At 38.7% G+C, this 14,791-nt stretch overlaps 2 protein-coding genes across 2 annotated transcripts in view; both read left to right on the top strand.

The window, feature by feature from the left end:
- The window catches only part of LOC109971283 (collagen alpha-1(XXI) chain), a 32,236-nt gene extending 24,339 nt beyond the window's left edge, over window positions 1-7,897 (top strand). Inside the window, exons 16-21 of the mRNA XM_020619423.1 lie at window positions 848-902; window positions 1,499-1,645; window positions 2,489-2,543; window positions 4,671-4,865; window positions 7,174-7,251; window positions 7,710-7,897. Coding sequence (XP_020475079.1) covers window positions 848-902; window positions 1,499-1,645; window positions 2,489-2,543; window positions 4,671-4,865; window positions 7,174-7,251; window positions 7,710-7,897 — 718 coding nt within the window. The remainder of the gene's footprint in view (window positions 1-847; window positions 903-1,498; window positions 1,646-2,488; window positions 2,544-4,670; window positions 4,866-7,173; window positions 7,252-7,709) is intronic.
- A 6,106-nt stretch (window positions 7,898-14,003) lies between these two features.
- LOC109971282 (C-C chemokine receptor type 3-like) overlaps window positions 14,004-14,791 on the top strand; it is a 1,661-nt gene continuing 873 nt past the window's right edge. The window contains exons 1-2 of the mRNA XM_020619422.1: window positions 14,004-14,220; window positions 14,749-14,791. The exon at window positions 14,749-14,791 is cut by the window's right edge and continues 873 nt beyond it. Of these exons, the coding sequence (XP_020475078.1) occupies window positions 14,036-14,220; window positions 14,749-14,791 (228 nt within the window). The 5' untranslated portion in view covers window positions 14,004-14,035. The remainder of the gene's footprint in view (window positions 14,221-14,748) is intronic.

The raw sequence follows: 14,791 nt of genomic DNA, 5'->3' as shown, positions 1-14,791 counted from the left end.
AATGAGCAGCTTTTCTTCCCATTTGTATGTAGTTGAATGTAGAGAGTAGAATACAACTGTGATTCTGTCTCATGAGGAAATGAGCATGATTGGGTGTCTCCATTATGTCATCTGCAAAACGATGGACCTTCCCAGACTGCGCTACTGGATGCCTTTTAACTTGAGCAGTAATAGTCAGCAGTGCTTGCATGTTTTTGAAGATAAATTCTCAATGAATGTCAACCTGTCACACGTTTCTAGTGTTTGAATAAGCATGAGTAAGTTGAGTGTTGGAGAATGCTAGCTGGGAGCAGGAGGGTTTATGTGCTCTGAGCATTAATGGTTTTGAATATGAACAATATTTCCTGATATGATACTCTAGTGCGGCCTTCTACAAAGCTTCCTAAAAGCAGACCAAGCTCCTTTGTTTGTATCTTACTGCACTAGTACAGCTGAAATCAGTTAACAAGTCAGGACAGGAGGACAAATGGAAGGAAAAGATAAACAGAACATACCCAGAGCCTCAACTACGTCCTTGTATTACACAAATCCTTAGAGCACTGGTGGTACCACTGGATGGTGTTTTAAGGACTAATAGATGCCTTTTTCATCATATTACAACAAGTAGCCAAACCAAATCAAATAAAATAATGCATTACAATAATCAATCTCAAATGTTTTGTAAACCACTGGTTCAGACAGAAAAGAAAGTGATTCAGCATCAGTAATGCAGAGCAGCAAGCATAGCTCCTCTGACATACTGTCGCAGCCTTTGATGTGTAAGCAGAAGTTTCTAACTGTCTCTCTCAATTTCTCCCTCTTCTCTCTCCTCCCCACCCTTTTTGCTCTCTTTTCTTTCTTCCATCAGGGCGAAGTGGGGCCCAGGGGATGGAAAGGAGAGGTTTGTCGAATTAGACTTTGCGGTATTAGATATAATCCATTCTGTCTTATTCTGCATCGCAGTGAGAAGCCTTGTCAAGCCTGCACGGCTGCTATAGGAGACTTACAGACCCAATACCTCCAGGCCTGGAGAAATCTGGTCTCCTGGGCAAAAATATACATCACAAAAGCACTCTTTTCTAACGGGGCATACATCTGGCATATCAAACACTTACTGTAGCCTCCCTCAGTTGTGCCAGTGCTGTACAGTTTGTAGGATATTATTTATTACAAGGATAATCTGTTAGCATCCATTTTTTTTGCCTTGGTAGTAACATAGTTACTACTTTACCGTGGATAGTAAGGTAGTTAGCCAGCCATGCTACTGATTGTAGCTTACATTAGAGTAGGTAAACACAGAATCTAATCAATTCTGTCCACTGTTGCTCTTGTATTTTTGGCTTTGAAAAAGGTTAGAAAATGAGGACACAATCCTCACGCTTTTAAAATAATGAGCATTTCACTTCAGCTTGACAGATGAGCTGTGCCCAGCTATGGTTGGTGAGTAATGTTTGAACAGTGGAGCAGTGATTGGCAAACTGTAGACAACATAATTCTGTCCTTCCTGTTGTTTCTTCAGAAAGGTGTGACAGGTGATGTGGGCCTCAGGGGGCCAGAAGGAAAAAAGGGTGACATGGGCCACATGGGTGCTGTTGGTTCCAGGGGATTTCCTGGTCAAGATGGGTTGCCGGGCCAACCAGGCCAGCCAGGGTACCCAGGGAAACCTGTGAGTGAACCACCTCCTGAACATCTCCTCCTAGTTAATTTAAAATAAAAAAGTGAGAGGAAAAAAAAAATTGGCTGACAAATACAGTCAGTGACTTTCTGCCTGGGTCGGCGGTGGTGCATTTAAGGACAATGGGGTCCAAGCTGTTGGTGTATGTGGGCTATACAATGTTGAGAAAGTCTATAAATTGGCAGGCATAGTGAGTTGCAGCCTGTTCTCACAGGCCTAGATTGGATTCAGCTAGTGGTGGAAGAAGAAGTAATCAGATCTGTTACTTAAGTAACAGTAGCACCACCACAGTGTAAAAATACTCTGTTAGTATAATATAAGTAAAAGTCCTGCTTTCAAAAAGTTACTTAAGTAAAAGTACTAAAGTACTGGCAAAAGTAAAAGTATGTAGTATGCAGAATGGCAAGTTTCCAATTACTGTATATCGTAGTATTGGATTATAATAATTGATTAATTATTGTGTACATCACATTTATTGTTGCAGCTGGTAAACGTGGGGCGAATGTTAACTACCTTATATGCTTATAATTTAAATTACCGCCGGGTATCTTGTGAATTTCCTACTGGGAGTTAGTAAAGTCTCATGATTATACTGGGTTTTGCATAATTAATCAGATTCTGAAAAGTAAGTAGTGGCCAAAGTTCTCAAATAAATATGGTGGAGTACAATATTTGCTTCTAAAATATAGTGGACTTGAAGTAGAAAGTAGCACAAAGTGAAGTATTCAAGTAAAGTAGAGGTATATCAACACTGAACATATGTACAGTACATGAATAAATGGTCTCGGTTACTTCCCAGCACTGGATGAATCAAAGTGTAACTGTGTGTTGCAGGGCGAGTCTCCTTCAGATGAACATCTGCGAAAGCTCTGCACTGATGTTCTGCGTAGTAAGTAGTTTTGTAACACTTTACTGTGAACTAGAGCCTGAAATTTAGTTTGAAACGGTTGTCTTACTGTATGCACAGTTGCACATTTCATATAATTGTTCTAATCGATTTACACTGATTATAACGCATTGAGGTGAAAGAGCTTGATCTGCTAGTTTTGTGATTATTAATCCAAAATATACGCTAGGTCATAATTTTTATTATTTATCCACTTGTTCTACCACCTCCCCGTGTATGAGAAAAGGAGCATGTTTTGTCTTCCTGGAACTCCTATAATCCACAGTGACCTCCTTAGTTTTGTTGGTGTTCAGGACAAGATTGTTATCTGAACACCACCTTGTCAGGTGCTGGATCTCCTCTCTGTAGTGAGTCTCATCATTGGCTGAGATGAGACCCACTACGATGGTGTCGTCTGTGAGTAAGGGGTAACAGTCCTATAAAAGGTGGGGATAGTCGACTGTAAGAGGATGCCAGTTCCAGTATGATGACACTAATAGGAGAAATGCTAGGAATCTTGAATATTTCACAGACATCCTGACTTTAAACACTACATAGAACTGAGCCTGTCTATGTTTAACAAATAAAAAACTGAATAATTGGGCGTGCAAAATTATTCAGCCCCTTTACTTTCAGTGCAGCAAACTCTCTCCAGAAGTTCAGTGAGGATCTCTGAATGATCCAATGTTGACCTAAATGACTAATGATGATAAATAGAATCCACCTGTGTGTAATCAAGTCTCCGTATAAATGCACCTGCACTGTGATAGTCTCAGAGGTCTGTTTAAAGCGCAGAGAGCATCATGAAGAACAAGGAACACACCAGGCAGGTCCGAGATACTGTTGTGGAGAAGTTTAAAGCCGGATTTGGATACAAAAAGATTTCCCAAGCTTTAAACATCCCAAGGAGCACTGTGCAAGCGATAATATTGAAATGGAAGGAGTATCAGACCACTGCAAATCTACCAAGACCTGGCCGTCCCTCTAAACTTTCAGCTCATACAAGGAGAAGACTGATCAGAGATGCAGCCAAGAGGCCCATGATCACTCTGGATGAACTGCAGAGATCTACAGCTGAGGTGGGAGACTCTGTCCATAGGACAACAATCAGTCGTATACTGCACAAATCTGGCCTTTATGGACGAGTGGCAAGAAGAAAGCCATTTCTTAAAGATATCCATAAAAAGTGTCGTTTAAAGTTTGCCACAAGCCACCTGGGAGACACACCAAACATGTGGAAGAAGGTGCTCTGGTCAGATGAAACCAAAATCGAACTTTTTGGCAACAATGCAAAATGTTATGTTTGGCGTAAAAGCAACACAGCTCATCACCCTGAACACACCATCCCCATTGTCAAACATGGTGGTGGCAGCATCATGTTTTGGGCCTGCTTTTCTTCAGCAGGGACAGGGAAGATGGTTAAAATTGATGGGAAGATGGATGGAGCCAAATACAGGACCATTCTGGAAGGAAACCTGATGGAGTCTGCAAAAGACCTGAGACTGGGATGGAGATTTGTCTTCCAACAAGACAATGATCCAAAACATAAAGCAAAATCTACAATGGAATGGTTCACAAATAAACATATCCAGGTGTTAGAATGGCCAAGTCAAAGTCCAGACCTGAATCCAATCGAGAATCTGTGGAAAGAGCTGAAAACTGCTGTTCACAAACGCTCTCCATCCAACCTCACTGAGCTCGAGCTGTTTTGCAAGGCGGAATGGGCAAAAATTTCAGTCTCTCGATGTGCAAAACTGATAGAGACATACCCCAAGTGACTTACAGCTGTAATCGCAGCAAAAGGTGGCGCTACAACGTATTAACTTAAGGGGGTTGAATAATTTTGCACGCCCAATTTTTCAGTGTTTTATTTGTTAAAAAAGTTTGAAATATCCAATAAATTTCGTTCCACTTCATGATTGTGTCCCACTTGTTGTTGATTCTTCACAAAAAATTACAGTTTTATATCTTTATGTTTGAAGCCTGAAATGTGGCAAAAGGTCGCAAAGTTCAAGGGGGCCGAATACTTTCGCAAGGCACTGTACATGCTTGCAGGATTATGTGGTCAAAGCTTGTTATGGAAGTATGTTTAATATAACAAACTTTGCACCTTCTGGCTGTGTCCTGCAGGCCAACTCCCAGCACTGCTCCAGACCCTGCCCCCCCGAACTAGGTGCACACCCTGCCAAAGCTTGAAGGGACCCCCAGGCGAGCCAGGAGCACTGGGACCCAAAGGCTCCATGGGAACTCCAGGCTACCCTGGCAGGAGTGGTGCTCCTGGTTACCCAGGACCTCCTGGAATGCAAGGTCCAACAGGACTCAAAGGTAATGTAAACATTTTTTAAGGGATTAAGCAATGCCCAGTAGTAGATTTATGTTATCTGTAGGTAATGCACCTTTTAAAACTTAATGTCTGATCCGCTGCTCTGTTCAACTTCATGAGACAAGAGCATGAACAAAACTTACCGTTGTTTTCATCATTGATTAAAATCAAAACAGTGTGGAAAACAAACAAATCAGATGTGATGATGTTCACTACAGTCAAATAAAGGGCTCTATTTTCCTGCAAGAGAGTGCAATGCTAAACTCGTGTTTATTCTCCAGGCGAAAGATGAATATGGATGTGTTCAACAATGCTTTGTGATTGTGGTGACCACGGACGCAGTGCACTTTCATGTGCAGCCAGGTGTTAACAAGTGCATTATTAGAGAGAGGATTATATGGTGAGCAGGTGGAGCCAGGGCTGGCTTTAGTTATGTCCAATCAAACCAGCTCATCTCATCCCCTTTGGAAAGAGGAGGGGAAACCTGACTGATGTCATATATACTGAGGGGAGAGTTTCTTTCCCTGTATCTTCTTCTCCTGCCAGTTATGCACTCCATTCATAAACTGTGAAGGCAAAACTATTTATGTAGTAGTACCGCACATGTCCCTGTATCTTCTAATCTGCTAATATCACTGACCAGCTTTTGAGTGTGGAAGATATTAAATCTCTGATCCTGTAACCAGCAGTATAGTATAATGTAATTTACTCACAACTGCATCCAATGTATGAAATCCACGAGGGTCTCACATGTAACCTTATAAACATTTCACTGGTTTAAAACAATACAGTAAAATCATATTGTAATCGCTGCATTTGTGGTGAAACTGATTGTGGTCCTCCAGAGTGCACGGCCAGTGGATGTGTCACCCACTTTATCTCCGCCTACAGCTGCTTTCAAAACTGATGAAATCGCTGTAAAATGAAAAACCAGACACAACATACAATGTATCCTCCTGATAAAAATATGTCTGTGTGAAACTTGTTGGTTTGAAGAAACTGTAACTTAACAGTGACAGCAGCCACAGTGAGGTCGGACTAACTTTACCTGCTGTGTAACAGGATTAATGGAGACGTCTTTATGGTGCTTGTTATTTATTTTGGCTCATGAGTTGCTTTCATGTGTTTTTATAGGTGATTATTTTAACGTGGAGCCCAAGATCTTCAACACCTTACAAATAACTTCATGAATATGTGCATTTCTTTCCTGTGAACATCAGCAGAGCAAAAGACAACAAACACAGACTGTATCACCATGCATTCAAAATATAATTAATAGAAAGTATCAGGGCCCTTCACTAAACACATATTAGTTCCAACATCAAAAGAGCCTGGCATCATCACAGAGGAAAAATATTCCGTCCTACTCAGTTTGCTGCTGAACTTTCTCTAATTCAAATTGGCTTTTCATTTCTACTTTCAGTTTAATTCTTTCCTGCTCAAATTGCAAACCAAGAAGTTATTTTTGCTGCTCAAATATCAACCCAGGCACTGGCACTAATATGGGCACAGATGCTGATGCACACACTGGCATATAAACCAACACAGGCGCTGACACAGATGCAGTTTCCCAGTGCAAATAAGTCCAGAGAAAGCTCTCCGGACAAAACAACAACTTTGATCTCACCCTTATGTTTCCTGTCTGAAACATTATAAAATTGAAATAATAAAATTTAAATTAATGCTCATCCCCACTATAGGGTTGACCAGCTTTGTTTATTAGTAAAATATCTCAACCACTATTGGGTAGATTGCTGTGACATTTGTACAGGTATTCATCTTCATCATAGGGTAAATTGTAATAATATTTGCGATCCCCTTAGTTCTCATTATCAGGTCAGAGTTTTAATTTGTCCAAAACGTTGGTTAATGACTAAATGTCTGCTAAAATAATGACATTGGTCTTGTCTTGTTACATTGTGTACCACAGACAATTTTGTCTATTGTTTCACTTATTAAATCAGCAGCAAAGGTTCCCAAGACAAAACTTCTATATAAATGTCAATCAAAATTTGTTAGAATCCTGTTTGATGGTTCATGTGTGAGCCATGTGGCCTCTGTTTAAACGCATACAGTGTCCTGGTGTTTCTACACGGAACACTGAAGCTATAATAATGAAGGTTGTAAAAAAAAGAAATCTTCAGAATTAGTGAAATAAATTAAGGTAGTGTTAATAAAGGCCTGCAGATGCTTCTAAAGGTCAAGATTGGACACAGCTGTCTTAGAGGGAACATAGCCATAGTTTCCTGCAGCTATGAAGCTGTCAGCTCATTTTTTTAGAGGTTTTAAGGAGATATATTTTGTCCCTAGGTGAAATGGGACCAAGGGGGCTCAAAGGCTGTAAAGGAGAAAGTTACTATGGACCTCCAGGACCACCTGGACATCCAGGTATGTGAAAAGCCCCCTACCATTTCTGAAATGTCTTTGTCCATTATGCTATTTTGGGGAGCTACAGGTGCCTGACCATGGTGACAGGTGAGCTTTCAAATCTGTCCATGATTGCACTTCTAACAAAAATGCATCAAGGCTGTTTGTAGTTTTACATTTTTAATACATATATGGGTGGATCCTGTTTGTACCTATTTTTATAAAGTACTTTTAGTGACAGCCCAGTAGATGGGGTGAGGGAAGGTTACAGACAGTAAGCGCAGTATTTCTCTGTGGAAGCCATAACAGCATGTATAGTATGCTGCTTAGAGATAATTTGTGCTCTAGCATGTGTTACTTTTAGTTCCTGTAAAAAGAACTTTGAATCAGATGTATTCGAACCTTTAACTTTATTTACTTGAGCGTTATCTTATCTGGATATGTTTTTTATGTTTTGCTGGCTTTTCCTATCACTACAGGCATTCAGGGTCCTCGTGGCTTTGATGGGATTGGCCATCCAGGCAACCAGGGAATTCCGGGGAAACCAGGACCACCAGGAGATTCTGGTAAACGGGGGAGCCCGGGGCTTCCGGGGGTGTGTGATGTTTCCATGTGTTACCACACCTACAACCTCAGGGAACATTACAGCAAAGGACCCAATGTCTGATGACATAGCAGTTTGGAAAAGACTGTTTTTGATTTAAACACACAAGATGTTTGAGGAATTTACTGTATCACTGATTTACAAAGATGTCTGTGACTGTTGACTCATTTATGACAATGTGTAACTGCATTAGAGGCAGATATAACCTCATTAGTTGGGTTTAGCTGAAATGGGCAGGGCATTTATTTATCATTATTGAATTCATGATCAAAGACTAAAGGCTAGTAAACTAGCTATTTGAGATAACAGGCTAACATGGCTACTTTATACTTCAAACTTGCAAAGTCTGACAGCAGGTTTAAATTATGGTCTCTAATTCTGAATAAGTTTGATATGCAGCTAAGTGGTTGCAATCAAGTTGTGGTGACTTTTTGTATAACAAGTCAGAGAAAAACATTAAAAATATCTACCTCCTCTTTTACCCAAGTTACTCTTTAAAGCTGCAATACCTAAAACACACTAGAAACCACTCCTTAGTGCTCTCTGTCCCTCTGGTCTGGTTTCTTAAAGCTATGAACTATGTCTTGTACAAACTGTACAAAAAGCAGCTTCCAGTTCAGAGCTACTGTTAACTAACAAATTAATTTGACAATCTAGTAGAATGCTCTCTTGGCTTTGTCTCACTCTTGCCGTGCAAAATAACACAACCTTGGTCTGGCAGCCACTGTTTTAGTAGCTGAGAGGTTGTCAAAAACTGAAAGTTCAAAATGACTACTCACAGTTTGGAAAATGATTTTTATAACTTTCACTCGGGGCAGGCGGGGCTAATTTACAAACCATATTTTGACAACAAAAGGTAGAGAAGATGGAATAAAAACAGAAGTGCTGTAGGGGGAAGGGTGTCGTGGAGAGGAGGGTAGTGTAGCTGAGAGTCACCATCCCCTATCCCATTTTAGACAATGTCCAAAATCTTAGTTAAAACTAATTTTTAGTTTAATGATATGGAATTCTTTGCTAACAAGACACAATGCTAACATGCATGCTTGTTTTGACCCAATATACATCCACAAAAAAACAAAATCAAATGAAAACAAACAAATATACTCAACAAAATATATATACAAAAAAAAAAAGAAAGACTTTGGGCTTTCCTTTTCATATAGGCTATTCTGACAGAACAGATTACTTTGATATCTCCTACTGACAGCCTTGCTAATTTCAAGTTAGCAGTTTTATTTAATTAAATGATAATTATTAATTTATTTCATATTAAAAGCTGTTCCACTGGCTTCACCAGTTGATTTTAATAACATATATAAAGGTTAAATCTGCCTTCAGTGCAGCTCTGCCTAAGAAAAAAAAATTGTATTTAAAAATTCTGCATAAACTATAATACATTGGTGATGAATTGGGATCCCTCATAATGAATGAATGGGGTACACCAGTTCCACACGATTATCTTATGAAAGGTCAACAAATATGTTTGTTGGTCAAAGATAAAGTTCAAGTTCATGAATAAACTAAAGGAAAAAAAAAACACAGATGAAATCATTCCAACCAAGTCACAAGGAAAACATATTTCTATCATCAGCTAGGTGCTGATCTATCACTGTGACAGACATGATTGTAAGAACCAACTGGCTGTCTATTTTTGCAAATCATCTTTGATTTCTTGTTTGTCAGTATTTTCTAGACTAATTTTGCATTGCTTTTTTTGTGTGTGAATTACCATAACGTATCAATGACCTTTATTTACCTCAACTGCAGATTTATGCCAGATTATATTATTAACAGGACTTGATTTGTATTCCCCCTATTTTAAATTCTGGCTTTTGGATTTGCTCCCATTTCAATTTGCTGTTGAGGCAGTTGCCAGTTCTTAGTCAAATCTCATCCACGTTTAGGGCTGGAAAAAAATAGAGATTTTCTGATTAACTGCAGTTTTTATTTAAACAATTCAATATACATTCTTAAAATCCTGAGATCATTCTTTGTGATTGCATCTTTACTCAGTAAACATGGTTACCTATGCTAAATGTTATGTGTAAGCAGAGTTTCCCAGTTGTAGGCGGTTCAGTTCAGGCTGCATGATGTGTTAAATGTCTACACTGTCAAAAGCCTGTTGTTACAACTTGCACAAAAAGGTTAGTGTAAGTTAAAAAGTAACATAAATGATAGCTGAATGTGTTAGCTGCTTTGAGCCACAACTGTTCTGTAAACTAGTCTTTGCAGACAGTTTATAGCACAGTTGTTGTGGTGTCACAGTTGTATGCTTCCAACAACCATCCAAATTCAGAGGAATGGGGCAGTGCGAGGGACCAAGCGAGTCAGACACAAGAGCCACAGTGCAAGTTAAAGATTTTGTTCACCCCAACTCATTGTCCATGATGAACCATCACATTAACTCTGATGCAAACACATTTAACAAGACAAAAGCTGTAACTTCCTTTTCAAATCAGAAACTGGGCTACATCAGTAAGCAGTGAGCATGTGAACAAACCTCCCTCCCACTCCCAAATACATACATGGGGAACATTTATACCTGTCTGGCTAGACACAAAAGGGGGGACACAGAAACACTATATACATAGTTCCTCACTCCAAAAGACATTACTGTCTATTATATAAATTAAGAATACAATTTCCGTGAAATTTCCATGTGCAGTTAAGTCTTAAATTTTGATCTTGCCATGAATCCAGATGAGTTGGTTCTAACCAATTATCACACTCATAAGGAATTCTATTTTATGTCCTGAACTCTTTTCTTTTGATGGAGGAGTACTGCATCAGAAACAGTTAATGCAACACATGACTGAAACAACAGGTAAATCTCAACAAGCCATGCTCAATAAAATATATTTGATAAAACAGCATGTCGCAAAGTTAACTTTGTCTCTTATCATTATAACATTACCCAGTGACCAACAGCATGGAATGGAATGAATTGTTTAGGGAGGCACAACTGGGCTTATGCACAGATGCATGTGCCTGACTGGGCCTTCCCAGACACATGAGGATACAATGACCTTTGACCTTTGACCACCAAAATCTAATTATCATTGAATCCAAGTGGACGTGTGTCCCTCAAGGCGTTCCTGAGATATTGCATTCATGAAAATGGGCCAGACAGATGGATGGACAAAGCAAAAACATAATGCCTCCAACTGTGGCTATTGCCGGCAAGCAGGCATAAAAACAGGTTCTAATGAATAATAAGTGACAATTACAAGGCACATGATGCAACATTTATCATATGAAAATACATTAGAAAACAGGCCCTCAGTCCTATATTACTAAAAGACCTACTGTATTTCTCAGTGCCTATCAAAAAACCCCCAATAAGTATTTTGCTGACCTGGCAATTGGTACTGTATACTGTTAGAGTAAAGACACGGCAAAATGCTAAGTTTGGACAACTTTGTGGTCATTTAAAAGAAAATAATACTGACAATATCTGCAGTAGCAGTCTCATATTTTGTAACCTCCCACTTAAAACATTTTGCTGCAGCTTATCAGTGTAATGTTACTTCTGCTTTTGCTACTAAGTTCCTGTCTTTCTGCTGAATACAGTCTCACATTTAAATCTATGATCAAATCTGTAAGGTGTTGCAATAATTGGTTTTCATACTATGAGAAGTATGTGCCCTTCAGAAACAATCATCACTGGTGTGTGAAAACTGATTTTCTAGCGCAGATAGTGACATGATTTATAATTATGAATTAATTTGTGTTTTACTACATAATGTTTTATTTACTTCAGAATACAGGGGTTAATCCAATATGTGACCTAGATTGTTGTCTAGGATTTGTTTGCATTCTCTGTAACTGGAAATATACAGTATTCCATGAAATATCCATTTGTTTAATTTTCTAAAGTTAATATATCTGTCATCTCCATAAATGTTTGAAACATGCAGTTTACTGTGCTAGTTTTGTACATATTATTATTTTTGTTATAAAATCATTTTGTATTAAAATAAACTTTCATTGTGTAACTGACTTTTTACTGACTTCACTGGAATTTTCATGATCTTATTTCAGTCACTTATTTCAAGAATTTTTTACGATAAGAAACTTTAAAAGGAAGGTAAACTCTGACACCTGCTGAGGTTGACAGTCTTGTCTGCAGGCAGATTTTCTTGGCTTGCAAAGGCCCAAGTAGTTATCAGGGAGAAAAATGCTTTGCTAACCTTGTTGGTTGTGTAGGCGCTTTGTACCTGCAGTTTGGAAATTCAATTAGGAAAGACACAAATAGTTGAGAATGAGAGAATTTTATTTAAACATATTTGGTGTCAACCTTATTTATTTATGTCAAAGTGAAAATATACCTTTTGTTTATCATAAACAAAGGTATGTGTTTTCTAAAAACAAACTCCAGTGGTTTCATATACAATGAGAACATCAGAGGTTGTAAGACTGTACCTTCTGGTACATCACAGGGAACAATAACCCTGGATGATGACTCTGTTAGACCAGTGACATTGCAGTACCATCACTCTCAGTTGTACCAACAACTCAGATCCTCTTTCTTTTGATAATTTTCACCAAATAAAAAGAAAAATGTTATGACTTCAAAGGAACCAATTTCAGTCATTTCTGTGTATCATTTTCAAGAAGGTCCTCACACTTGATTCGAAATGCTACTGACTGTCAGTCTGTAGGTCAGTTTCATCCTTTCATTGTTGGTTTTGATTTTGGTTTTCTTAATTCAACTATACATTCCATTTGTTGATATGTTTTTATCCAAAAAGGACTCTTTACAGCATGACAGTATCCACTTTTTGCCCGTAACCTGCACCTCCTCCCTTGTGTAAGATGACTGTAACTGAGTCATCAGCACATTCATCTGCAATATACTCGGTTTCTAACTTCTTACGGTAAAATGGTTTAGCAACTGCAGTGTGTGAAATGTAAAATAAAAGGAGGAAAGGATAGATCCTTGACTTGAGGCAGTGAATAAGTGAAATGCAATGCCACCTGGTAATGCAGTGGTCACAAATAATGTAGGTGTCACTGCACATTCCTGGCAGACTGCTTTGTAATCTCCTGTTTACCTGGCAGTCTATAAGAAAGAAGATAAAATGACTGATGCCATGTTAGTTTACAGAGTTGTAAACTCCTATCACTATATTTTAAATATTGATGAAATACTGCACACTGAGGAGGGAAAACCTAGACATTCACAGAGTTTGTGATGAATGATGAGGTTGTTTCTTCATGCAAAATAGATTTGAGGATTGAAGTTAAATTTAGCTGCTTTATTTTAGAGGTGTAATGAAGGCAGGTTATTTTTGACCCTTAGGACAAGGGGAGTATACAGAATTCTAAGACCACAGTTAAACTGCTTTGCAGCATTTTGGCATCTAATAACCCTTCAAACTCATGGATCTCTCATGCAACCTAGCCATCGTGCAACAACAAACAAACACATCCCTTCTAATGCAGCCTAATAGCCTAATTATTATTATTATTATTAGTTGTAGTAGTAGTATTTTACACAGGCTGTTTTTGGTCTGGACACCTTATTAGGTCAAGTCCTAAATATATGCTGAAAGTAGCCATAGGTGCACTGCAGAGTGGTTTTTAGAATACACATGGTAGCATTTCCAAGGTCACTTTCCGTTCTGAGATACATTTGTTCTTGTCTTTATCAAACATACTTGTTAATGGCATCTATAAGTAGTTTGCTAATTTATGTCATTACTCTTCTAAGGTCTTCCTAGGTGGTTGCAAGGATTGGTTAAATATGTGTCATATTAACATAAAGGAGGAGTAGAGGATGCTATGCTTTTAGTCAGTCCATTCCCCTTATACAACGCACACCTCTGTGGTACTTCCTTACCCTTGCTGGCTGACTTATCATCGAATGACTTGGACTCACTGTTAGTCAGACAGCTCGAGCCTTCTGAGGCAGACAACAAGCAGAAGCGTCTCAGCGGGCCAGGCAGTGAGTCAGCTCAGCTCAGCATGATCCTCATTCCCACAAACATCTACTTTTATTTCACAAGTTAAATGTTGTTGTTTAACATTGTTTTCTTGTTCTTCTTATTTGCATGGCTTGTATGAGCTCACATGCAGAATTTAAAAGCTCTTACTGATCATTTTACAGTTTCAAATTCTTACTTGACTGCATCAGGTTGTGAATACTTTGTTTGATGGCTGCATTTGTGTTCCTGACAGATTTTCCTGTTAACATTTGAGATGGAGATGGAAACTACAACATTTGATTACTATGATAGTAATTACAGCGATGAGCCGTACCCAGTATTCTCACCATGCAACCAGGACAGTGACAACAATCTGGGCTCTTGGCTATCCCTCCTTTACTACTTTATGTTTCTCTTCAGTCTCTTCGGCAATGGGCTGGTCCTGGTCATCATCCATCGGTAAGCTGACTAACAGAAACCCTAAGCCTAAATGCAAACACTGACTACAAACTGCCAGAATAATTAAAAATCCATCACAAACAAATTCTTTGTTTAGTAGTTTATATCAGAATGCATAACCTGTATTTGTTTTTACAGTGGGTCAGTTTAAACCACTGATTGATTTACCTTGTACAATATACACTGTATTCTGTGAATTTGGGTATAATTTTCATTTTACACAAAGTGTATTATTATTATTATTATTATTATACTGTATAGTCCCATGTAGTTAGCTGTAACGGCTAACCCAGACAGTAGCCCAAATCTTGTTTTTGCTTCCCTTCTGACACAGAGATGTGGGAGACATGATTTGACTGAAATGTCTTTTTCTGAGCACTCCTGGTTTGAGCGCTCCCTTTGGACTGCCACCTACCAGTCCACAAGAATTACATTGAAACCATCTCAAGACAGCGTGAAATATTGCTTTCAGAATGCTCAAATCATAGTCTGTTTTCTCTAATAACTGTGTAAATGACTGTCTCCTAGGTTTGAGAAGCTGACCACTGTGACCAACATCTTGCTGCTGAAC

Source organism: Monopterus albus, unplaced genomic scaffold (assembly GCF_001952655.1).
Source record: "Monopterus albus unplaced genomic scaffold, M_albus_1.0 scaffold219.1, whole genome shotgun sequence".
NCBI classification, from domain to species: Eukaryota; Metazoa; Chordata; class Actinopteri; order Synbranchiformes; family Synbranchidae; genus Monopterus; species Monopterus albus.
Note: the sequence above shows the minus strand (reverse complement) of the source record. Positions and strands in the feature narration are given on the sequence as shown.